The sequence below is a fragment of the Nasonia vitripennis genome, chromosome 3 (assembly GCF_009193385.2).
Source record: "Nasonia vitripennis strain AsymCx chromosome 3, Nvit_psr_1.1, whole genome shotgun sequence".
Taxonomy (NCBI): domain Eukaryota; kingdom Metazoa; phylum Arthropoda; class Insecta; order Hymenoptera; family Pteromalidae; genus Nasonia; species Nasonia vitripennis.
In genome coordinates this window covers 14,123,939-14,147,815 of record NC_045759.1, presented here as the reverse complement: position 1 = coordinate 14,147,815, position 23,877 = coordinate 14,123,939, and the positions used below count along the sequence as shown (strand labels likewise).

At 41.4% G+C, this 23,877-nt stretch overlaps 1 protein-coding gene across 5 annotated transcripts in view; it reads left to right on the top strand.

Annotated features, from left to right (window-relative positions):
- Positions 1–23,877, top strand: part of LOC100117395 (calcitonin gene-related peptide type 1 receptor) — a 167,856-nt gene that overhangs the window by 14,653 nt on the left and 129,326 nt on the right. For 4 of the 5 annotated variants that reach the window (XM_032598069.1, XM_031927682.2, XM_031927686.2 and 1 more), the window contains exon 2: positions 19,268–19,331. In XM_032598069.1, coding sequence (XP_032453960.1) covers positions 19,305–19,331 — 27 coding nt within the window. In that variant the 5' untranslated portion in view covers positions 19,268–19,304. Of the gene's footprint in view, positions 1–19,122; positions 19,146–19,267; positions 19,332–23,877 lie in introns of those variants that run through there. The other variant, XM_031927683.1, reaches the window with a different exon arrangement.

Here is a 23,877-nt window from a genome sequence, read left to right as displayed (position 1 = left end):
TAAGGTTTCATCGATGAGTATCGATACTGGATGAACGCTTACAGCGATATATGGAGGGCATAAATCTCACGAGAATAACGAGCTTTATCGAGCTAACTGAATGACCAGACTTTGATATCGATATTATTGATGTTAAACAACTAGAAGCTGGAGAGTTTAGTATAGGAAATCGGCTTTTAGTAACGTTGAAATTTCCATAACCGCAGAAAGTTTCGCTGATTATAGATTCATAACGCGGTGTATGAAATATCAATGTCATTCAATTGCCATAATTTCATTGACTGACACGTGGAGTATAGGCTCATTTAAACGCACCTCGTCGACGCACGTGTACTCCATTAGCAGCAGGCACGACAAAGTAGAAAAAGGAAAATCTTCTGTTACGCTTCCAGCGCATTCAAATTTTTTTAAAAATCTCTACACACGCTCGCTTACGAAAGCGTTAAATGCTCAGCCTCGACAGAAATCTTCATCGTGCATGCAAACGAGTTTTCTTTTCAAAACTACGCACAGTCGTCGAGAAGAAAAAAAAAATAAAAAGAGAACGCAGTCGTCCATTCAATTGTTCATTCACGTAGCTCTGAATGCGAGTGTATACCTGCTTACAAAAAAACAACTCTAGCGCAATGTGTGTACCACGTGCTGTGTATAGAAAATGATATTGCAGTTTTCCATCATCTTTTTCTTACTCGCAAGAGACTCGTCTGGTGAACCTCGTAAATATGCAAAGTGCGCAAAGAGGGAAGAGAGAAAGTCCGGCGGCGTTAATTATTATTTCGTTGCGAGGTCGCAGCTTTAATCCCCTTCGGGATAGTCACCTGATGAATGAGGCTTCGCGTCTCTCTAAACACTTTTCTCTGCTTTTCATCCGGTTTATCATCTGGAGTCATTTGGCTCTTTTAATTGAGTTGTATTGGAGGAATGAAAAAAGTGCCTCTACATGATCACACATTGATATTCTTCATTTATCATCATTTCATATTTTCATAAACGACTCGCTAATGTACAGGAATTCTTACGGCTGCACCCTCGTATAATATGCAAAAATCGAATTCCGCAGAGTTGATACACCCAAATGCAATTAAGCCAATCCATTTGCCATTAACCTAATCTCAAAACTTCCTCGCGGAAAATCAACCCCCGAAGTAGGCTTTCGGTCCCGAAATTCCTTCTCGTGCCACCGCTATCGCTCAATTCTCCCTTTCACCTCAATATATGTATGCCACTGGCTTTCGACTAGCATTCAGTGGAGCGGTTAAGGATCGAGGGGTCGCTCGGCTCCGCTCAAAGTTTATTCAGCGAGTGATTACGAGCAGCTGTGGAAACCCTGACCTTACCCTCTCGTGCTCTTGTCTATATCTTCAAAACGTTGCGTGCGATATTTCCGTCACCCTGGTGACGTCGTTTCTTGTGTGTAGTTATTTTCGTGTTCCAATTTTTGGTACTGTGTTTATTTTTTACGAGTATATTACGTGGCAGTGGTGTGTGCCACTGAGAAGTGACTTTTTCTTTGGAGACACGTTATATTTGGCAGTTTTTTCTTTATCCTTCGAGTTGGCATTGAATATATTTGAATGCGATATTAGTCGGATCGTTATTCGCGCATAATGGAGCTGATAATTTATTCCCGATTATTTCACGTAATGCGATACAGAAATATATTCGGTTGTATTATTTCAAGTGTTTTGCTTGTATTCGTTATGAATCAGCAAAGTATGTATGTAATATACATTATTCAAATCGATTCGTTTTAATGTTAAAAATAAACAAAAACGTTTTCTTTTTAATTTGTGTATATTCGCTAGCTAGATACTTTTCATATAGAGTCGGAAAGTTGAAGCGGTTAGTGGGGTGATTATAAGTCAGTACAAAACTACAGCTATACTATCATGGCTTCGCGATACAACGGCTAAAATTTCGGAGAAAGTCAACCACAAATTTACTTCCTCATTACTTCCTTCTATACAAAACCGTTCACACGTGTGTTCCAAAAATCCGCACATAGAACAACTCGAGCATCGAGCCCAGAAGGAGATAACGAGCGACGTCGCTTCTTTTACTGCGAAATCTGTGCGTAGCTGCGGCGATTAATCGCGTAACTTCCGGTCGGCGCGTGAAACACAGCGCGTTTGTAGTCGTAAATTTACGATTTTCTCAAAGCAGAGAACGCGCGCCGGATTTCCGAAGGCTTCAACGAGACGCGTTAAAACCGTCGAGTGCGATACGCTGTTTCGACGCAAACCCGTAGTAGTAAGTGCCAGCTTAGGCAGGACAGACTGGTTACGAGGCAGGCATCTGCCATTGCGATCCTTTCAGGGATAATTTTGCTATTTTTGTATTTTTTTTTTTCAAAAAATTGTTGTTGAGTATTACCAGCATAAAATAAATATTTGTTCAAAACGACAATTCATCCTCTACGTTATGTCGATACATATGTTACTTCTTATATTTATTTTATTGGGATTTCACGAGCCAAGCAGTGAAATTACCTCGTCAAAATAGCTGGCACGTTTTATTTAATGTTCTCGGCTTATTTGCTTTACATCCGCCCGTAATTCGCGCAGTAAATAAAGCAGCAAAGAAAACCTTTGACGCGCCTCCATTGAATAAACATGAGAAACAACAGCAAAGTTCGCGTACAGAGCTCGGCAGCTTACAGCTTTTCTCATATACACAGGGCCTTAAAAATGGCAAGCTCTGACTTACAAAGTTTAATTATGACGGATGTATTCTGTTTGCATCTCATTAAAGGAGATTCTCGCAGCGCGAAAAAGGGTCATCTGTTAATTTTTCCGACACGTGTCCGTTGGAGTTTTTCTCCTCGCGAAATCTAAACAAATGGATACGGGGAAAATTAAAAATAAACATTTCTCTCTTAACGTAATGAAGCAATATTTTTAAGGAACTCCTGTAATCAATAGGTGTGTCGATAGTAATAAGAAGAAATTGAAAGAATAAAAAAATAAAGTTAGTATTCTTACTTGCAAAAGCGGAACATCAGAAGCGAACGATTTCACGGCAAAAAGGTTTCAAGCTTCATTCAATTTCCCGAGTCAGTGGGACAGCAGCTGCCGCTACACTCAAACGTGCGTCCGAGGTATATCCGAGCTTTTTTCGAGTCTCTGAAGCAACAGCAGCAGCAGTGAAGAAAGACGAATGCTCTGAACAGACGTATATCGAGAGAGAAAAGTCGAGACGAAAGAACAAAGCCCGAGCGCGAAGAATGTCTACACTGTACGGGCAATTTTTTTTCTTCAGCTCCACCCTCCTCCCCTTTGTCTCTTCAATAACAATCCGACGTATAAAACAGTGAGCCGTTAAAAACGGGAGAGAATCTCGCACGTTCGAGCAAGTTGATTAAAAAGCTCTCCCAGCTCTCTTCAGCGTAACAATAATCGCCTCAAAAGCGCGCGAGAGCTTGCACAACTCGTGTCACCGCGATAGTCATCTCGGCAGCATCAATTTTTCTAACTTTCACGTGACAAGCCGTCGCGCTGTCCAAAAATAACGCGTCTCGAGAATTCCGTGTGTATGTGTTCATCGACGCCAGGCTACTGTCACAATGGCGCCGAAGCTAGAGCCAAATACACTCGCGGGGTAAATGTGGAATAAAGCTTCGCATAAACACTATATTCGCGTCGCAGGGCAAAAGTGTGCCGCGGACTCTTTAATCTCAGCGTAGTGCTCGCGCGAACTATTAAAGAGGATGTGTGCTTGCGCGAAGATGCGCTTTATACTATATAGACGCGCACGGGTGTATCGATATTCCGGAGAGGTACGCGGACGGCTAATGGGGTGGCGCTGGGATGTTGGTAATTCTGTAGAGTTAATGCCGTTATATGTATAAGTGTATGGTCGTGCTAAATTTACTTCAAAGCTCTCGCGCGTGTCTTACGCATGAGAGGGTTTTTTGAATTTTCTGGATCGGAAGATTGTAAGACCTGCAGAATCGTCTTGTCTCGAATATGTCGTGTCTTTTAAAACACGACGTTCAACCTAATCCCCAATCGGTTTTCAACTAGAGTCGTATCCGATCCACCTTATCTTGAACCCTCGCATAAAATGATAATCCCAGAAAACTTTCACTGCGGCTCACATTTTCTCGCGCTCACAAAGCGCCGACCCAACCCTTCCACTAACCCCTCGCAGAAGTTGACGACATACATAATAAAGCGGCGGCGAGACTGTGCGCTAATGCTTCCGCGACGCTGGCCCTGATTAAAATCGCCTTCCGAGCCACTGGCCCGTAATATTGCCCCAGCGCACGCACTTTTTACCCAGTGCGTGAGAAAGAGAGGGAAAAAGGGCGCTAAAAGGAGGTGGGTATAATGCAGTAGCATAATAAGAAAACGAGAGTAGCTCGCGATGATACGTACGGGGGTCGCGATCGATTTTTTATCCCGTGTACGTGTAGTGCGACGCTCCTGGCTACTATTAGAGAGAAAAGGAAAGGAGTTATCAGAGAGTGGACGTAAAAATAAAGCGACCTTCGGGGCTAACTAAGCTTACCGTCGCGCCAGAATTAAAGCAAGCAGAGGATCTTCTGGAGAGACTGGATACCTTCTTTATGAAGAGGATAATCTCTTGGCTGTACGTGATGCTTTCGCAGTTGTTGGAAGGTGTGAGTGCTTGCTTCGTAATTGACATGGTATGATATTGGATGATATTTTTCTTCTGAAAATAATCTCTTACGGATCGTTCGGATGAAAAACTGTTATAATAATAATAATAATAAGCTTTAGAAAAATGATTGACAAACTGCAATTGCTAGCGGAAGTCATTAGCGGGGAATAAATTTATTTTTAATAAATTACAATATTAACTCGAGATAAATTGACTCGTTTTATCCAAGTCATGTTACAGTCATTCATGTTTTGAAATTTTATTCCGAGTCACGCGAAGCGAGCATTGTATTAAGGCTGGAAATCGGCATAAAATGTGTGTAGGGAGAAAACGAGATTGATGGAGCTCTCAGTAGGAGCGAAATGTGCATTCTTACTTTTCACTTTGTGGCTATAAAATAGAAAATTACAGATTCTAGCGCCCCCTTAATGGCCGAGTTTTTTCTTACTTTTTTATTGTGTAAATAAAACATAGGCGCCATTCGTATATGGACAATAGAATTTCATATCGAATTCTTTTGACGACTAAATTTCCACTTTGACATTGAGCCACGAGCCTTAAAGATTTCCATCTTATAGCGCCCCAACATTAAAATAAAGGTACAAAGGTCGACCTTGAATGGATTTTATGTGCCGTAATTCAATTTTAGTGACATAGTTTATAATGCCACTATATTATGAGCTCTGATTTATTTGCTTTAAGAACTATTTCGAGTAATTAGGTTAATATAATTTTGGCTATAGGAATTTATTAATAAAAAGCGAGACTATCGTAAAATGTACTCACCGTTGAGTCGAAGTCATGGCGAAGTATCGTTTCACGCATATTTTCGTTTTCAAAGAATTTATTTCCAGAACCTCGAACGACTGCCGTGTCAACTTATCTATTTATATTTTTCTCGCATACGAACTGTTAAGCTCTCGTAAATGCGTCTTCTTGGGCCATGAAAACATTGATTAGCTGGTAAAAGTTTGACGTTCATTTGTCACGTTAAAGAATATATCGAAGAAAAGTGGTTCACATGGGAGCAAATTTTTCTTCCCAGTGTAGCAATTTATTTATAAACACTCTTGGAATGTAATGACTGTTTCCAAACTTATATACAAGAATCATTCACACGTTTACTCTTCAAACTTCGTACGTGTAATGTCAGTCGTCGTTGTTTCAGTGTGACGTTCTCCAGACGCAATAAAAATACCAGCAGAAGTAAAATTTAACCCTTAAATGAATTAAAACTTTAGAATATTATTTCCGTGAATACATTCTCGTAGCAGAAATAATACCAACCATTCGCACTTCGATCACGGCTTCGCGGTCGCGAATGAAAATAGATGTCTCAATAAACTTTTCTCCGAAAGCACATCTTCCGTCGTTTATTTCTTCGAAAATCAATTATCTTCATTAGAGCGGTTCTCTCGCTATCAGAGTGACAATATGAACTCGGTGAGAAAGCTATATATAAAGGGGCATTAATTTCATCAGAGCACAATCGAGGAGGATTAAAAAGAAGTTTAAATTACATTCGCTCGAGGGAGCTGCAGCCGGACGTTCTTCCTCCCGGCTCTCTCGACTGTAGGAAAAAGGCTTATCACGTAAGTAAGAAAGCCCCTTTCTCGTTACGCTGCAATTCTCTCGGGCAAAGCACCCGAACGAAGATACCTCTCTCGGCTGCCTATATAGGCGCAGAGTGTGTACGAGAAGTCAAAGTATAAATGCCCGCCGGCCGTTCAGTTATCGCTTCTCCACGGAAGATTCTTTTTTTCCCTCTCTTTCTCTCGTATCGCCTGTCTTCTCGTAAAAGCTATTTATATACAATATCTTTTATAACCTGCAGCAAAGAGAAACAAAATTATACGTGCGTTCGCGTGCGTGATAGACTACACAGGGGAGAGCAGTGAGCTCCATTTTGCAATACAGTACGGTGTAAATTTATAATCTTGCAAAAAGCGTGCAGGATATCGCGGGGAATTCTCTCTCTCCCTCTTCGTATTTTTATCGCTTCGTGGAATCGCCGGGTTTGAAAATATTCGTCTTTCTTCATTGCTCATTTTGCGCCGGAGAAAAGCTCTGGCCTCGCAAACCGGCTGCGAGGGAAAAACGATTTTCAAACGGGCTTAAAATTTTCATCGGCGCACGTGCGTATCAGACGCCGAATTGCAAAAAAGTAGTCTCTGTTTTGTTTCAAGCGCGCAGTGAAAATAGCCAATTCAGGGATGAAATATAAACGTTTATCGATTGTCCGTTCCCCGGTGTTCATGCTTTGTGTAAGGATCAAGATATCGGTTTCATTCAGAAATTAATTCGAAAAAAATTTATCGCGTTCATCACGTTTGCTTTTTGAAAGTATACATAATTTATCATCGAAAGCTATACCGACAACAAGCCGCAACCATTAAAATCCATCACCTTCCAACACCAAACAGTACCTAATCCTTAATCCACAAAGAAACAAACCCTATAGCATCAACAGCACCGCCAATAAACTACTGAATTAAATACACTCGTGCACTAGCTCCACGTCGCGCCATTAACGAGCTCATTAATCCAAAAGCCATCCACCGCAACCTTCCCTCAGAGAGTCTCACAACCTCAGTCGCGGCGATGCTGTCCATTGTCTCGGCGGAAGCCAAGGTGCTGTGCGACAAGATCTAATTAAATCGCACGGGGAGCTTAATTGATTTTGGCTACTCGTGGGACGTTACGGCCGCGTCATTCGCTATCATTTTTCTGTACGGCCAGTGTGGCCTTCCGTTCTTGCGGGGAAAAAGCATTGTACGTATAGGGTCGTCGACTGCGGGATTTTATATCGGAGGATGCGTTTAATAAGGAGGCGCCGATAATAGCTTCGTTGATTGATATTTGTTGCAGTGGCAGCGAGGTAGATTAGTTGTGGATAGGTAGGACGCGTATGATTGGAAGGATAATGGGTCGATATAAGGTCGCTCGCGGGATGACAGATCTGATATGGGAGCATGGTTCCGTTCAATTTTTCAGTCGATAAATGGTTTGATACAAGTAATGAATGGAAATTGGTATATAAAGTATATCCATTCTAACAGTCATAGTTTACGTTAGTTTCCGAACATTCTTGTCACCTTTGTCGCATAGTTCCGTGGACTCGAGTTGGTTATAAAGGATAACCTTTTGGCCAGTGTAACGGTGACGTAGCCATTAATGGCTGTTCGGATAATGGGCATGTAACGCTGCTACTACATCGAACGGTCCCGTCGTGTTCCGATGATTAAGAAATACGGTGGGTTTAATACAGCGCAGTATGACCCGTGTGAAAAAATCCACCGAAGCACAGCGTTACTTTCAGGATCCAATGTACGCTAAAGAACTCCTGATCCAACCTAATGTGAATTTACGACTTGCGGTGCAAAAACTGGTGAGCTCGAAATTTCATCATTGCTATCCAATACAAAATTCTTCCATTTTCGGGACGCAACCTAAATAACCATCATTTTCTCTCTTTCGAATCAATCTACATTCTCGGCCTCTGAATTTTAATAGCCACTAAAATCAGCGGCGCGCAGTCGGCTGGAAGTTATTCCTATTGAAATCGCAAATTAGAAGTCAAGCGAGCCGGCAAGTTTGTTTTCCGGGAGATTTTCGATCGAGCAAAGCTACAGCCTCGCGACGGGAAAATCATTTGTATTGATACATACGCGGAATAGGATTACCGCGATCACGCGGCCTTTGAAGCGCGAAAATGATAATGTGCCCGGAATTAAGATCGACGGGCTTTGTAGCTTGGCAATGTGCGTTTCGATTATACGCTTGACGTTTTACCCGAGTTGAAACCTCCGTACTTTGAATAAAAATCGCGGAAAACACATCAACGAAAAAATGAGTAATTCAAGCTCTGAACATCTCTGCTTTGTTTTGACGCGTCGACTGTTTTTTGCGAGTAATTATAAGCCATTGTTCTCCGACGCGTCGACGCGGAGAACGAATAAAAAAGCTTCTCGCGAAATTCACGGGTCAGTGATCGCGCCCGCCGTTCGAGCAAAAAGATGCTCTCACGCGTGTGTGACGTCATTTCCAAAAAGCTCGAGTGTTTCGTCGAGCTACGCGGCAACTGGTGAAAATTTCGAGACTACGATTTAACCGATCGAATTTCCTGCGCGAACTGACGAAACGCGTATACACACGTATACCGGTGATTTCAATAGAGCCGTTCCCGCGAAAATAAACGCAGTTGAGAGAGAAAACGAAAAGAGGCCAATAAAACGAGAATTTTTACGAGCTCTCGCTGTTTCAAATGTGCGGTCGCTATGTGGATTCATTTCCTGTCGATTCGCGCTGGGAAAATAAAAATGTGCCGGCAGGAGCTGATAATAAAAATTGGCCGCGCGTGGGAAGTGATCGAGCTTCCGCCGCGTCTATGTGTGTTGTCGGCTATTCTTCTATGCATGGAAAGTCCGTGCGGCTTTGCTAATTCGTCGTCTACATATTGAGTGGTGTTTAGAAGCGAATCCAACGGAACGAAACACACTTGGATGCGAGTGTAATTGGTGCGACGCGCTTTGTATGCGGCTGTAAATGTAATTTTACCTACAATAGTGGATTGTTGTACAGATCTAATTCACGTACAAAGAATGAAAGGGGGAACCCCGTCTCTTTGATTAGAACCGACGAGCACAAAACCCAGTACACAACAATCGTTATAAGCCAATTAAGAGCATCGTTATAAAATCCAGCTAGCGACAAAATATCCTGTAGCATCAATATCGTGCTGGCTCGACAAGAATACAAGTATTGCGCATCGTAGCATCGAAATAAGCGTCGCGAGCGCGTAATAACGAAAGCACTTCATATAGAGAGTCATGACATCTCGCTATCCCGTTGGAGAGTCGCAAGGCCAATCCAATCAGTCATTCGGAGCGCGACTAATCGACAAATTCGCGCGGGACGTATACGCACGCGTTACACAGCGGCACGATGACATCTGCGCCGAGGCCTGGTTTCACGAGAGTATATTGTTTGCAACATTTACAGAAGTATATGCATTTACGGAAATCAAACCAACGGATATACACAATAATACCCGCGAGTACTTCGAAATCGTAAAGCTGTGGAGTAATGGCCTCTTATGAATGACCTATTCATGTGCTGTACAGGGCTGCTTCGCGACTTAAGCAGTTATAGCATAATTGACCGAAGCAGCAGAATGCCAAAAAAAGAAGTTTTGGAACAGGGGTTACACCACTCTATATATGCAATATGCGCGCCTAGAAGTGATAAGGGAAATGAAAAAGAGCCTATACGCCACCTACCGACGATAGTTAGAGGCTAGAGAGTCGAAACGTTCAAGCAACTGTTATGAGCTTATCCATTATCATAATACGTAAATAGCAAATTTTAATTACGAATTTATCGACTTAGATCCTAACTGTCATATCGCGTAACCAAAATTTAGTTAATAGTAGGCACAAATAGACTGCTTAATGACCAATTTACGATCGCCTATATAACGACCAGAATAAATAACGCATTCGATCAGGTGATCAATAGGTGATTATCGTTTCCTTTAAAAGGTGCTTGCGTGTTCATTTGGACTATATAGATTACGAGTCGAGAATAATTACCAACTGTGTCAATATAGTTAATAATAATGGGGTATTATGCTATGGGAAATTAAGCAGCTCCAATATTGAACCCATAATTGTTTTTAGTATGAGGTCGGAATTGGTATCGTCAGTCCACAGAGTGATGCTCGAGCGAGTCAATTAACGGCAGTTTATTCGATATTAATTTTGCGTCAGAATATGAAAGTTATTTTTCTCGTACATTTTTCTACTTCCTCGTCGCAGAGATACTTACGCTTTCATTAAAACTTCTTCAAAAATAAATTCGATGTGCAACCGTCGCGCTCCAACGAGTTTTTTAAAACTTGAATTATTTACGAGAAATGAAGTTCTTCGTCCACAAAGAAGTTGAAGATCTTGATTCCGATTCCAAGAATTTTTCGAAATTCAAGTGAAACAGAAAAAGTGGATAAACTTCAATCCTAGAGATAGCTCTCAAAATATGTATTACAAGCGCTTCTCGCTCGTCGATCGCTTTGATTCGATATCCGATTTCCGTCGAAGAATTATATTTTCCGTGGCCGCGACTTAAGATCTTCAAGATTTTCCAAGTAACTTCGCCGACCTCCTGCATTTCAGATGCGGAAATGCGATGCTGCTGCTATACCTACTCTTGTCTCTCTTCCGTGAATTTCGATGACATGCTTTCGTGTCCTTTCATATCGAGATTCAGCTGCTACTTCGCGCAATTTAGAAACTTGTGGTGAGAACTTACTTTGAACTTGGAAAAGATTAGTACGTCCCACGCTTGTGGGACTTTACGCGATAATTACGAAGAAGCTTTGACGAGGTATGATATTTTTACTAACGATGTTAAAAATATGTTCCACGAATCAAATAAATCACGATCGATTTTCAGTTTGTCCAGCGTTCAAAAGCATGCGTACCACGATACACCTTAAATGAAGCTTGAATTAATCGAGAGCTGAAATTTGTTTGTTTACTCCAAGCGGAAAGTTTTCTCGTTCGAAAAAAGCATAAGGGTATACGCGGCGCGTACATGTATAGTCGCGATTTATTTAGCTGCATTTTATAATCATTAAAACGGCAAATAGTTTAACTGCTGAGTTGCAACTTCTATGACCATTTATCATGGGGTTAGGGGTTGGCAAAAAAATTTTGAGCTACTGCCGCGCCAGCGGAGTAACTAGCAACAACTATACACCGCAGTACAATATAAATTTCAACTCAAACTTTGTGACTTGCGATGTCGTAACGCTTTATCTGATCCACCATAAAGTAACTTTGTGCGCGCGTGTAAACGTTGGGCTTTGTTTTCGTTCCAAATTCTCCGTGCGATGTTGCTTCCGTAGACATTGTGATTACGCAATGCGAGCTGATTTTGTAATGAACGAGCTCCAGCGCAAACACTCGAATGAAAAGTCGAAGAAGAAAATATACCAGAAAGCGGGGATTCAAGCTCAATTCTCCTTTCGAAGATCCTCTTACAAGTAGCAGTATAGCATCAGCTGATAAATAGAGATCGACAAGAGATTTACCGTTGAAGCGGGAGATCTTCGATGGTATTGTTACCTCCGCGCGCGCGTGAAATCCGTCAGGTTTACTTTTAACCAGATTGGACGCTTCGAACTGATCGGCTTCGAGCCACGAGCGAATAAGCGTATTTATAGTTTTGCGGCTTCGGTGAAAGATTGCGGTAATCGGCGCTAAACGCCTCGCTTGTTCTGCCTCGCAAACAAAGCCGGGTTCGTTCGTGTAAAGTCGGTTTACCTGGTGAAGATTGTGGGATTTGATGTACGAGCAGTTTATTTTTAGAATCAGTGAACCAGAGTGTTTAGATTGGCGTCCGATTCACTGTCAAAGTAACTGAAAAAAGCTTCGCATAAACTTTGCGATCATAACTCAAGCTAACGGTAAGAGTCTATCAAGCACCGACAACAAATCTACAAACACACCCTCTCAGTCTCCGAATGAATCCAAAAACTCGCTGCAGCTCTCGAATGAATCTAGAACTTCTATAAAAATGAAATTCAAAATGGAAATCGCATTACCCCGACAATTCAGTCCCGTCGTTCTCCATCGGCGATCGTCGAATTTATCGCTCTACCCTTGGCAGCGTCGTCGCCGACTCGATGTACTCGGTTGTGGAACACGCGGTGTGCGCACGTTCTGTGCTCTCTTGACGGTGCGCATAAGAGTAATTATTTTAGCTCGAGCTTACACGTATCGGACTGGCCCTGCAGGCGACGCATTTTTGGCGGTGATCCAGGAGTTGTAAAGTGAGTAGGGGACGATTTTCGAGGCCGGAAGGTTCCGCTTATAGTGGTGTAGGACAAGGACTGCTTGAGATGCTTGATGCTTGTGTGAATCGAGGATTCTTTTTCTACTTTCGATTAACAATTTTTTTTTATGTTTCAATGAATTATCTGTGTTAATCAACTATAATTTATTGCTCATGAATAATTCTACACATTTTTGCCAACTCCTACACCGTCCAAAATGAAGAGTCCAGCGCAAAAATTATCCACCTCCGCGAGACCGCATAAGTGTAGTCCTAATTAGGCTCGGTTTTAAATAAAGAAGCCGTTTAAACAGCAGCAAAGCCGCGAAAAGAAACTATCCCCGTCAATTTGCATTTTAAAGCCGGACGAGGTATTCTCCTCCCGCTCTTTCACTCCCCACGCGCATCCAGCTTGCAAATTACGCCCGGGATTTCCCGACGTCCAAAGTAATCTTCCTGACGAGTGGCCGCGTCACCTGTTCTGCTAATCCGCGGGAATTAGAGCCGGATCATTTTCGCGGGGGTTTTTCATTGTTCGCTCATACGAGTCTGATTAATTAAAGGCTGATGAATTTCCGGTAATTGCACACGAAATGGGTGTTATCAGAATTGCATTTTTACAAAGGGTCGTTTAATGCACCTTTCCTTTCACGTCAAACCTGGCGCACCGTGATAACTGCTTAACAAAATAACATTCAACGACTCGTTTATACTTCCAGCACAAAAGCCAATAAAGTCCTCAACCAACCCCCCGCAAAAAACTGCATTCCTATAACGTTAATGTCATCACTGTAAAAGCTCGTTTGCCGCAAGCCATTTGAAAGTATAAAAACGCGCGAAAACCTCGATAACTCCATCTGCCGCGTCAAATTCAATCAACGTCGAGAGTCCTTTACATCGGAAACCACACAGTCATCCTCGCGTTTTCCCGCAGAATGCATACACGCCGCACACAGTACGTGGCAGCTCGCGCCCGAACCGAATGAAATTACGCTAATCGAGTTACAGGCGACGCCTCATTTTGATTACACGCAGAGAGGGAAACACAGAGGAGAACGTATGCGCGATGGCTACACACCGCTGCTGATAATATATTGCGCATACCTACAAAGCCCCCCGAACATAAACGAATTTGCAAATTCAATTGCAGCTTAGACTCTAATTAGGGCTTTGTCGCAAACGCAGAATTATGCGCCGTATTAGTTGGAGGCCACATCCTCGAGCGAACCGAACTTTCGAGATCTCGCGCGATTTTACACGACTCGTATATGCGCGATTATGGTGATTCGATATAATTCGTATATGGAATACGTGATTTCGCGTGGCGGCCGCCGATAGCAGGGTTGTATTTGAATAAGAGCAATAAAGAGTCATGTTCACGAGAGTTAAGATTGCATAATATCTCTTTATTGCCCGGTGCTCGTAAAGCCTTTATCGTAATTTTTATTTTATGCTGATTAGTGCCGCGAGAGAGATTAAAAGGGAACACGTCGTTTTGTCATTTAATTTATCGACGGAATGTATGTTTCCACGCATGCGAATCTGGAATTATACAAGCCGCGCGTAGTGCGAGGAATGAGGTAAATAGATATAATTTTACTTTATGAAATCCTTGCCAGGAATTTCAATCCCATGCCCTTTAACAAAGCATCCGCCCATTTGCATACTACCCGCCTCCTCCCGTCTTACCTACTTACGCAGCAATAGTAACACTCCTCCTAATTCCCTCGCGTCGGAATATTTTCAGAGGATCAGCACGACACAGTTCGGTGCGCATTGTGCAGCAGCACTCGAGGCCGTAATTTTTTGCTCGCACGCAGTGCACATGTACACATAGCAGTGGAAGAGCGCAGAATACACCGGGACCGCGATATTTCTTCTCGCGTTCCATTTCGTTCGGCTTTTGGCTTGCCCCGCGCGTATACACTCTTTTTGGAGCCCCGAAGCAGCAACTGTGTGTTCTTTATGATTTTCTCGAGCTTTATGAACCAGTCGAGTTTCGAGTTATCGAATCGAAACGCGTTCGGAGTACGTGTTTGCTGTACACACACCCACAAGCGCATATATGACTTTGAGCTTTAGGGAATAGTCTCGGTTTGATCAACGCTCGCGCGCGCGAATGTAACTCTACCTAAATTAACCGTGGGCTAATTAAATTGAAGTACGTGCGAGTGCAGGTTTGGATATGTGATAAACAAATTCCGCGCGAACTTTCAAATGGGATTTCTCAATTACGAAATGTTCAGTAGTATGTGTAATAACGTGTTCGCGTTACGGCTGGATTATTCGAAAATTAATTTCAGGAGTACGAGATTACGCGATTCCTTCTGTGCGCGGAGCACATACTGATGCAAGTAGTGCAGTTCAAGTTCACATTCCCTTGTTATCGACGTAACCCAGTATACGCGTTCCTCGCTATACACCGTTATTAGCCCGTCGTCTTCTTATAGAAAACGATGTTATAAACGCACCGCTGTACACGACAGAGAAAGTTATCTCATCAAATATTCGCGCATTGTAATCAAGCAGTCTCACGTTCACCAAAGGCCGGCGACGATCGACTTTCCGCAAAACAGTGTCACGTTCCGAAAGTAACGAAACCACTTATACACGACCACTTCGTGCCCTATCATCGGCGCATTTATGTGAAATAATTCGTCCACGGCATATCGCGTAACTTTGTGCCTATATAATTATCGTCCGCAGGAAAAATAACCGAAACTCAGCGAGAATTCGAGAAAAGTCGCGCGCGCGGGGAAGAATAAGTTATTCAGAGCGACGCCCCCTTGAAAAGACGGCGACGGCGGTGGCAGTACTCGCGCGTATGTGGAGCGTCGGAGCGAGAGAGATGCGCCGTTGGATCGATGCGATATACCTACATGGCTGCGTCGGTCGAGCCGTGGTCGTGTATTTGGACACACATGCACAGGAGGGCGGATTGTGCTATTGGAAAGTTGCGGTCGTGGTGGTTAATTTGTATACCACGGGCCAAAGACGACGGCGACGTCAGACGCATGTTGTACACACGTGCCGGAAGAGAGAGAGAGAGAGAGAGAGAGAGAGAGAGAGAGAGAGAGAGAGAGAGAGAGAGAGAGAGAGAGAGAGAGAGAGAGAGAAGGAGGGAAGCGTGGGAGTCATGCTTTGAGTCAGGTTGCGGTGTTTTTTTCCGTGGTTTTGAGAGTACTTAATTAGCGGAGATGATGTGCGAGGCCTCAGTGATAAAGTCGTCGCTAGGAGAAAGCTTGTCAGGAATTGACACGGGAAGTTGTACGCAGTTTTTTTACGTATATAGTGTTGGTTATTCGAGTTCTAGTTTCTTGGAACTGATCGGACTACCTAAGCAATTCATACTTCGACTTAAGCTATTAGGAGAGAATTGATCAATTGACTTCGCGTGTATAAGGTAAACTTTAATCGAAATTCCCTGTTTTGATCGACTTGTCTGCAGCGAGTTTGATTCTGATCTGTCAAATGAAGAGTATTTGTATAATAATGGAATCTCAACTTCGTGTGAAAGTGTATTTAGTTGTTATCGAACTGACGGTTTACCGGCCGGTGAAAAAGCACAATCTTGTTATTCTATTCCGACCGAAAGAGCGGCTTTCTCGCGGCTGTATACTTGTGATAGTTTCCTTCTAGGTTAAGGGGGTTGAGCGGAACTCGCACGTGGTGAGATCGATCGCTGTTTATTGATTCTGAAAAATTGGCGCAATTTAAACATTCACTCGAATCAAGAGCAAAAGCACATGTCTTTTATTCAAGCATTAATTATTAACTAACTATAGATTCATCAGATAGAAAAACGTTAATTCAAAAGTTTATACATACGCTAAAAGATAACAAATCCCAGTCAAGACACTTTATCCGGCGCTTTAGACTAACTTCCCGTAACCGGATCCAAGTACTTTGGCGACTAATAATGCGATTCCGTCGTCTTATACGCTTCGTATTAAAAGTTTTCTGCGCGCTCGCCAATAAAATTGTTATTAATCCAATATAAGGAAAAGTTTGCATTGCGATGGTTTCGCCGACGCAAGAGGGCCGGAGTGGATAATACAGATGTATTATATACAGATACGAGTGTACGGGAACTCGAGAGCTGCGCTCATTCGTATGAAAAGTTGGACACGATTTCAACGCGTCGTCGGCTTAGCGTCGACTCGCCTCTCCGGACAATATTCTTTTCTCTCATTTTGAGCTGCCTTCGGTTGCATTATGCAGCTGGCAATATTTTCGAGCTATGAGGTTTTATTTGAAATTCCGTCGTTCAAAATGTCATTTTTTATGCTTTTAATAAGACGAACTGACCTTTGCTATAAACTCGGTGGATCGTATCGTGTATTACGTAATTTTGTATGAAACGAAAGTTAAAATTCATTCGATGGTACGAGCACAATAACCGCTAATTCGACGCAGCTTCAAAAGCGTAAGCCCGCATTTAAATCCTCTCGCTCATTAATCAAGCGATTAACGGTCCCTTCAACAAAAACAAAAACCCGTCGAGTTAAATTTTTGACGGACACATCGCACGTTTTGGAATTGCGCGCAGTCACCTAACTCTACGAATTCGCAGAATTAAGTACGCGCCGTTAAAGCGCGAAATTTAAATTACTAATCAAACGCGAAATCCGAGCGCACGCATGGAAATAATCCGCGAAACGAAACCGGAAACGCTACGCTGATGCTTAATTATTAAAGTATAGCTCTGGAGCGTGCGCTCGCATATGTGCGCCGAAATTTTCGCGAGATATCACTGTGCCTGCACGTATGGCAGAGCTTAGAGAAGGGGTTGGCTGAATTTAGTAGGAAACATTAATGCACTTTTACTTAGATGAGATCTCTCACTCGTACGGTTTATTTTTGCTTAGGAATTTTTCAGAGGTTTCGTCGACTGGAAATGTTTATTTAGAATGGCATGAATCAACGTTCTTACCTTTTAATAAAGGTTATTATATTCAAGACCTCTTTTCAGTTCGCGAATTCGCAAGTCACAGCATTATACGTCTTCTCGTTAGACATCACCTGAAACTCTCGACTCTTACCCGTATAGTAGGTCACAGAACAGCACCTAAACCCCCGATTAGTTCTATCGCCCTTACAAGTATACCTTTGTATAAAAATAATTCGCGTCCCATTTTTTCGCTAGCATAGGGCCTCGTAAGTAGCCACCTTGGCGCGAACGAATTCGCCGCACGTATGCGTGGCAATCTTTCATTTTCTCGTGGCAGCGGCTGAATGTAGCCAGCGCCGAACATTTGTCATGCTCACTTTTTCATTTAACGCTTTATTGTTCGCCCGGCTCTTTTATTGCCTTCGCTGCTTGCCACCGTTTCTTTCCGGTCCGAGAGCTCGCTGTACCTTTTTCTTTGATTCCTTATATAGCGTTATGGAAGAGATGCCTTTGTTATTGCCAGAGCTGCCGCTGCTGCAGTTGACATGTGGCTTTAATTGAAAGTTTTTCAGGCTGCCAGTTATTATTAGCTTTTCCAATGCAGGTATTCAGCGAATACAGATTCGTTTGAGTATGCCACTTCGTCGAATTATTATTTCGACTTTGTATTATCCAAGGCCGTTTTATGCATCAGTTTTAGTAGTATAATCGGCTATGAATATTCTATTGGCCGAACATTGAATACGTCGATAATTCAATCAAAACGGTCTCCCCAAAATAACTATTTGCAGGTTATCAAAGCATAAACAAATAGAAGTTTTGCGATCAAATGATAAGCTCTGCGCGAAAACACTTTACAGAAAAATACAATAAGCGCTCCGCGGTATATAGTTGCTTGGCTTTAAAACGAACGTTAAAAATTGTCGGACGCAAATGACTAGATTAAAAATTTGCATTCCTGCATACTCTTCACCGAGGATGCGGAAGCCGGGAAAATCGTGAATATTTTAGAGGAAATCGGGGAGTATTAAAAAAAAACGGTGTCACGTTAAAGCGAAGTTTACGCTCTGTTGCCCTTGCATTTATAATTTACTGTCTAATATACCTTAGTTGTTTTAAAATGCAGCTACTTCGGAAAACAAAAGGTGTACTTTAATTTTCCCCAACTCTTAAAACGCTTGCCGCGTTATTATTGAAAGGTCGTCACTCTTTTCCCAACATATTCTTACACGTCCCTGTCGAATCGTAAAAGAAAGTCAATAGATCCTATCGGTAAAACAAAGGTCGCGCTTCTTCAAAGAAATCGGCGAAATAACGTCAACCCAATAATAATTCGGAATTATCGAGCCAGCCAAGGTGAGAGCAACTTCCGATACCACACATACAGACGAAAATAACCGCGGAAGTAAGCTCCCGAGTAAGTGAAGTAGTAAGTGAAAGTCAAACAGCGTGTCGGTATCAGTAGACACGATCGGTTACGGTCAGACGGTGCACTTTTCCGATTGACTCGGCCTAGCCGCGGCTATAGCACGTGTATTGCGTCGTTAGTTAAAACAATCGCGATCGTTAGTTACGAATTCTCGGCTCTCGCGGACAATGGAAAAAGCTTGCGCGGGGTCGACGGACGGCGGTTTAGTAATAGAATGGAAATCGAATCGATTTCGGCGGGAGAGTGCGCGCTAAGCTGAATGAAACCGTAATGGGATAACGGGATCGAAATATTCGGAGCGGCACATTCTCAGATTTTGAGGTGGTCTGGAAGTCTGAGGAAGATCGATCTGAAGACTTTTTACGAAAGGTTATTCTCCGTTGTTTTTGCGTTTAATGTATGGTTATATGCGGTGGTTATCGACACGATTATAGTCAAGTATGCTTTTTAAGAGGTTCGCGATTGTAATATTGCTTTTCTTTCGTTTTCAGAAATTCAAAGTGACCAAATTCTCTGAAAGTAGTCAAAATGGACGACCTGGAGTTGGCATCAGAGGTATGTTGATATGTCGAATTTTACGTTACATAAATTTAATTCCATTAGGAATGAAGGCGCGCTTCGCGCGCTCTTGATTCTATCTCTGTCTAATAACACTGGTAGAAAATCTATTATAAGTGTTGGGCGGCACACTAACGTCTGCTAATATTTTATAAGCATGTAACATGTTACTAAATCCCTCAAAACTATTTTTTAATAAATATATTAATAATGCTCAATTTCGTCATCATTGGTTTGAATAGTGAATTTGAAGAAAAGTTCAGTATAAGAGTCAGTGCGTTTGTCTATCATTACAATGCCATTTATTTGCATTATAAAAAAGCTATACAACTGAAATTTTACACAGATTCTTACTATACTTCCTAGAAAACATGTAACCTACATGATTATGATTTAATGGTTTTCATTCATATTTTCACATCGAGGCCCATATGATTTTTTTAATTTAGCGTATCAAATTTTGCTTGTAGACAGTTACACAGAAACTACCATCTCTAGCACATTCTATTTCTGCTTTCCAGTGTATTTTTACATGAAAAAAGTGATAAGTATTTTAGCTTTTTTGTCAAGGCATTAATTAGAATTTTGACTTTTAACAGTTGTGAGAGATTTTAAGACCGATACCTGTTTCTCCATTTTTGCATTTTTCTCATTCGAAAACTAACAGGTCTAGAGAGCTCATATTTTGCATATAGATTTCTTTTGTGACTATGGAAAGATATTTAAAGTTGAATCAACGTTAACTGAAATACTTTTGTGTTCGACTACAACACCCATGATAATTATTTAGTCGTATAACATGAGTTTGCATTCACACCAGTGTCGGAGTCGAAATCAGAAGTTTTTCAGTTAAGGTCGATTCAACTTTAAATATCTTTTCACAATCACAAAAGAAATCTATATGCAAAATATGAGCTTCTAGACCTGTTAGTTTTCGAATGAGAAAAATGCAAAAATGGAGAAACAGGTATCGGTCTCAAAATCTCTCACAACTGTTAAAAGTCAAAATTCTAATTAATGCCTTGACAAAAAAAGCTAAAATACTTATCACTTTTTTCATGTAAAAATACACTGGAAAGCAGAAATATAATGTGCTAGAGATAGTAGTTTCTGCGTAACTGGCTATAAGTAAAATTTGACCTGCTCAATTAAAAAATTCGCATGAGCCTGGATGTGAAAATATGAACGAAAACAGTTAAATCAGAATCATCTAGGTTACATATTTCTAGGTAACATGTCTAGTAGCCTTTTTACAATTCAAAGAGCATTGTATAATGATTGACTTAAACTTACTGACTCGGATACTGAACTTTTCTTTAAATTCACCTCTCAAACCTCACCGAAGGCGACTTTGGGCACAGAGACGCAGTATATCTTCAAACTCTTTATTCTTTTAATTGAACTTCTCACTGACATTTCAAAAAAAAAACTAAATAATATTCACACGCTTTATTACTACTTCAAATAGGATTAGGGTGCCACTTTTCAATACACATGTTGTAATAATACACACTCTTGGTAATGATTAATTTTTACTAAAAGTTCTTGCTAGTTATATTACATATATTTTATCTATTATCAAGGTTTCCACATTTCATTTTAAACACCTCAAACATTTCTACCAGGGTTATGAGTTATAACTGTTTTGAGGGTTATGAATTTAAAGCGCGGTTCTGATCTCGTTGCCTAGGCAACCAACCAGGAACCAATCAGAATCACGTATTAAATGCTTCACAACAAAGGCCATCATTTTTTTAAGAGAGGATTGGTCAATTTCTTTTGAAATTTAAAAAATATCGCATTAATTTACCATAAAACTTTTGTAAAAAAAGTAAATTACTTTTATAGTCTAGAAAAAGAAAAGTTCACGTGAGATATTTCCGGAATGTCAGTGAACTGCCAATGTTTGATTAAGATCAATTAAGCTTTCCTTCGTGTCCTAGATGTCGTAAAAGTCGAGTTGAAAAGCGAAGGAAGGCATAATCTTGATTAGCGAAATCGTTCTTTACTTAGCTTTTTCGATTCCTTCTAAAAGTAGGGAAGGTTAGTACAATAAAATAAAATAATTATAGCATAGCAGTAAAAATAAGATAACTAATAATCTACAAGGTAAAATAAAATATTTTTTAACCCTAAAAACCATGAAAAGCAGCTACTGCAATTAAGTTTCTCATTAATACCAAAATCTGTAAACTCCAAATTATCAAGTTAAATCATCCTAAAGAAATTATTTTCAAGTATACCAACACCAGCACACCTGTAAGCGGCGACTGTAAAGGGCGGCCCTTAAACAGACCGCAACAACGACGGCGCAATTCCACTTTTCTTTCTCTTTCTCTCTCTTCCTCTTCCAGCGGCAATTATGCAAAAATTGTCCAGCAACATGCGATGCTGTTTTACGCCTCGGACGCCTGCATCGCCAGACGACTCTTGTTGTCGTCGGCGCGCATATAATTACGCGCCCCGCGACCGGCCGCCTGTTAATTTCATTTTATTATGATTACGCTTTTTATTCGCTTTGCGACAGAGGAGCAACAGAGGAAATGGGACGCTCGCTCGAGAGTGCAGCTTTTTCGAGCGCGCGTATCGATTTTTTGCGCAGCAGTAATGAAAGGGCGTAAATCATTTACGTTCGAGCTCGCGGCTCCCTTATACGACCCTTTTTCCGTGGCGCCTTTTGAGGGAGAGGAACAATCGCGATAAAGACTGATAATCCTCAATATATAAGGGTGATTTTTGGCTTTTAATCGACCGTTTGGATGCTGCGCGCGCTTTACCTTGTAGGCGTCTGTGTCGTGGGGTATTTTTAGAATGCGATTAGAAAAGTAACGATTTCATCCCAGTGTTAAAAATTGAAGAGCAAAAAATTTGACACATCCATCTACTACATATAGCGAGGTCTTATGCACTCAAAGCTTTGAAGCTCTTTCAGTTTCGGCCCATTGAAATTGCCGAAAAGTGTCAAACTTCTCAAGCCGTCGCGCGCATTCAACGTCACTCGTCAAAACGCATTCATTCGCCTACCCAAAAGCTCCCTTTTTTCTAAAAAAAGCTCTCAATCTCCAGGAAATCCGCATCAAAAAACCGTTTCTCCTCCTCCACTTTTTTTCAGAAGCTCGAGAGCATGTCGCACGCGCTCCGCTTGTAATTGAATGAAAGGCATCGCACGGCGTACACTCGTTTATGCACGTTCGTTTTTAAAAGGCCGGTTAGGCTGCCATTTTTTTGAGTCACTCTTTTGGCTTTTCAGACTAATGATATCAAAGTTGAACTGGATTTCGATAGAGCCAGAATGTCGCGCTCATTTGTCGAACGATGAAAAAATTACAAGCCAAGAGTGGAAATTTTAGTCATTGGATGGCATTTAAACGTCGTACCTGACTGCATACTTTATGGACTTTGAAAAGTCTTAACTTTTTCAGATTTTGTTTAGCAAAAATATTCCTCTTTTTTAACAAAAATTAAGTATTCAAAGGGTTACGTAGATTATAATCGAATCTTAAACCATTTCAATCTTTTTATTTAAACGACTACCTCCCTTTTTAAAAGCACAAAGAGACGATACAAGAGCTCCCTTATTACTTATCTATCCTTATTACCACAGATAAAATGGTTACTTGAGAACCCGATGCACTTTCCTTTCTCCTCTTCCAGTATAGCCATTCGACTTTGAGGTTTTACACTCGGTGATAATGACGCTCAGTGGAGCGCATCAGCTGTATCGTGTATCGTTAAACCTGTCCGACTGTACTTTTCCGAGCTGGAAGTTCTGGAATTTCAGGAGAAGATGAAGTGCAGTTCTCGAAAATTAGATTTCACCAGATAATTATGTACCGGGTAACTGTATCTGCTGACACTCACAAGTGGCTGAAAGATGGAGTATTGGGTAGACAAAAAAAGAAAAACATAGCATTGTTGGGAAACGTTTGAATGCAGCTTGGAGACTTATATTAATCCGCTGATATTTCATTGTTAGTTATTCAGTATATCGGTTACAAAACTGTCAATGCGAAATTCGTTGGTGCTGTTTCATTTTTCCATTTGTTACTATTCTAAATCTCTCTAGTCAATAGCTATTTTTGTCGCAGCGTCTCAATATTCTTTCTATGCATAATATAATTCTTGGAACATATTCGGCCGGAAAAGCTCTTTCTCGGCTTCTTCATCCTGTTCGCAAGCTCTTGCGTTATACCCACGGGAATCGGAGACTAGTCGGCTGTCTGCTCATGAAACTAGTATAGATTTTTCGCGTGAATCCCGGAACTCGATAAATCACGAATATTTCACAGCTGCCGGGGGAAAATGTGACCGGTGGGTAGTACCCGCTAGCTAGCCGATTTCGCAAAGTCGAACTTATTTCACAAGAAATTTTTGTTTTCTTTTGTCTTCGAGTGTTTCGAGAGAGCTTGTGTCTACAGTAGTGTAGTGAGAAGTTTATTTTGTTTTGCTTTACCTTACAGAAGTTTTGTGATCATACAAATTTTTTTATTTTTTGACTCTTGAAATCCATCAATATTAATAAAAGGTTACTCGCTTACTTGTT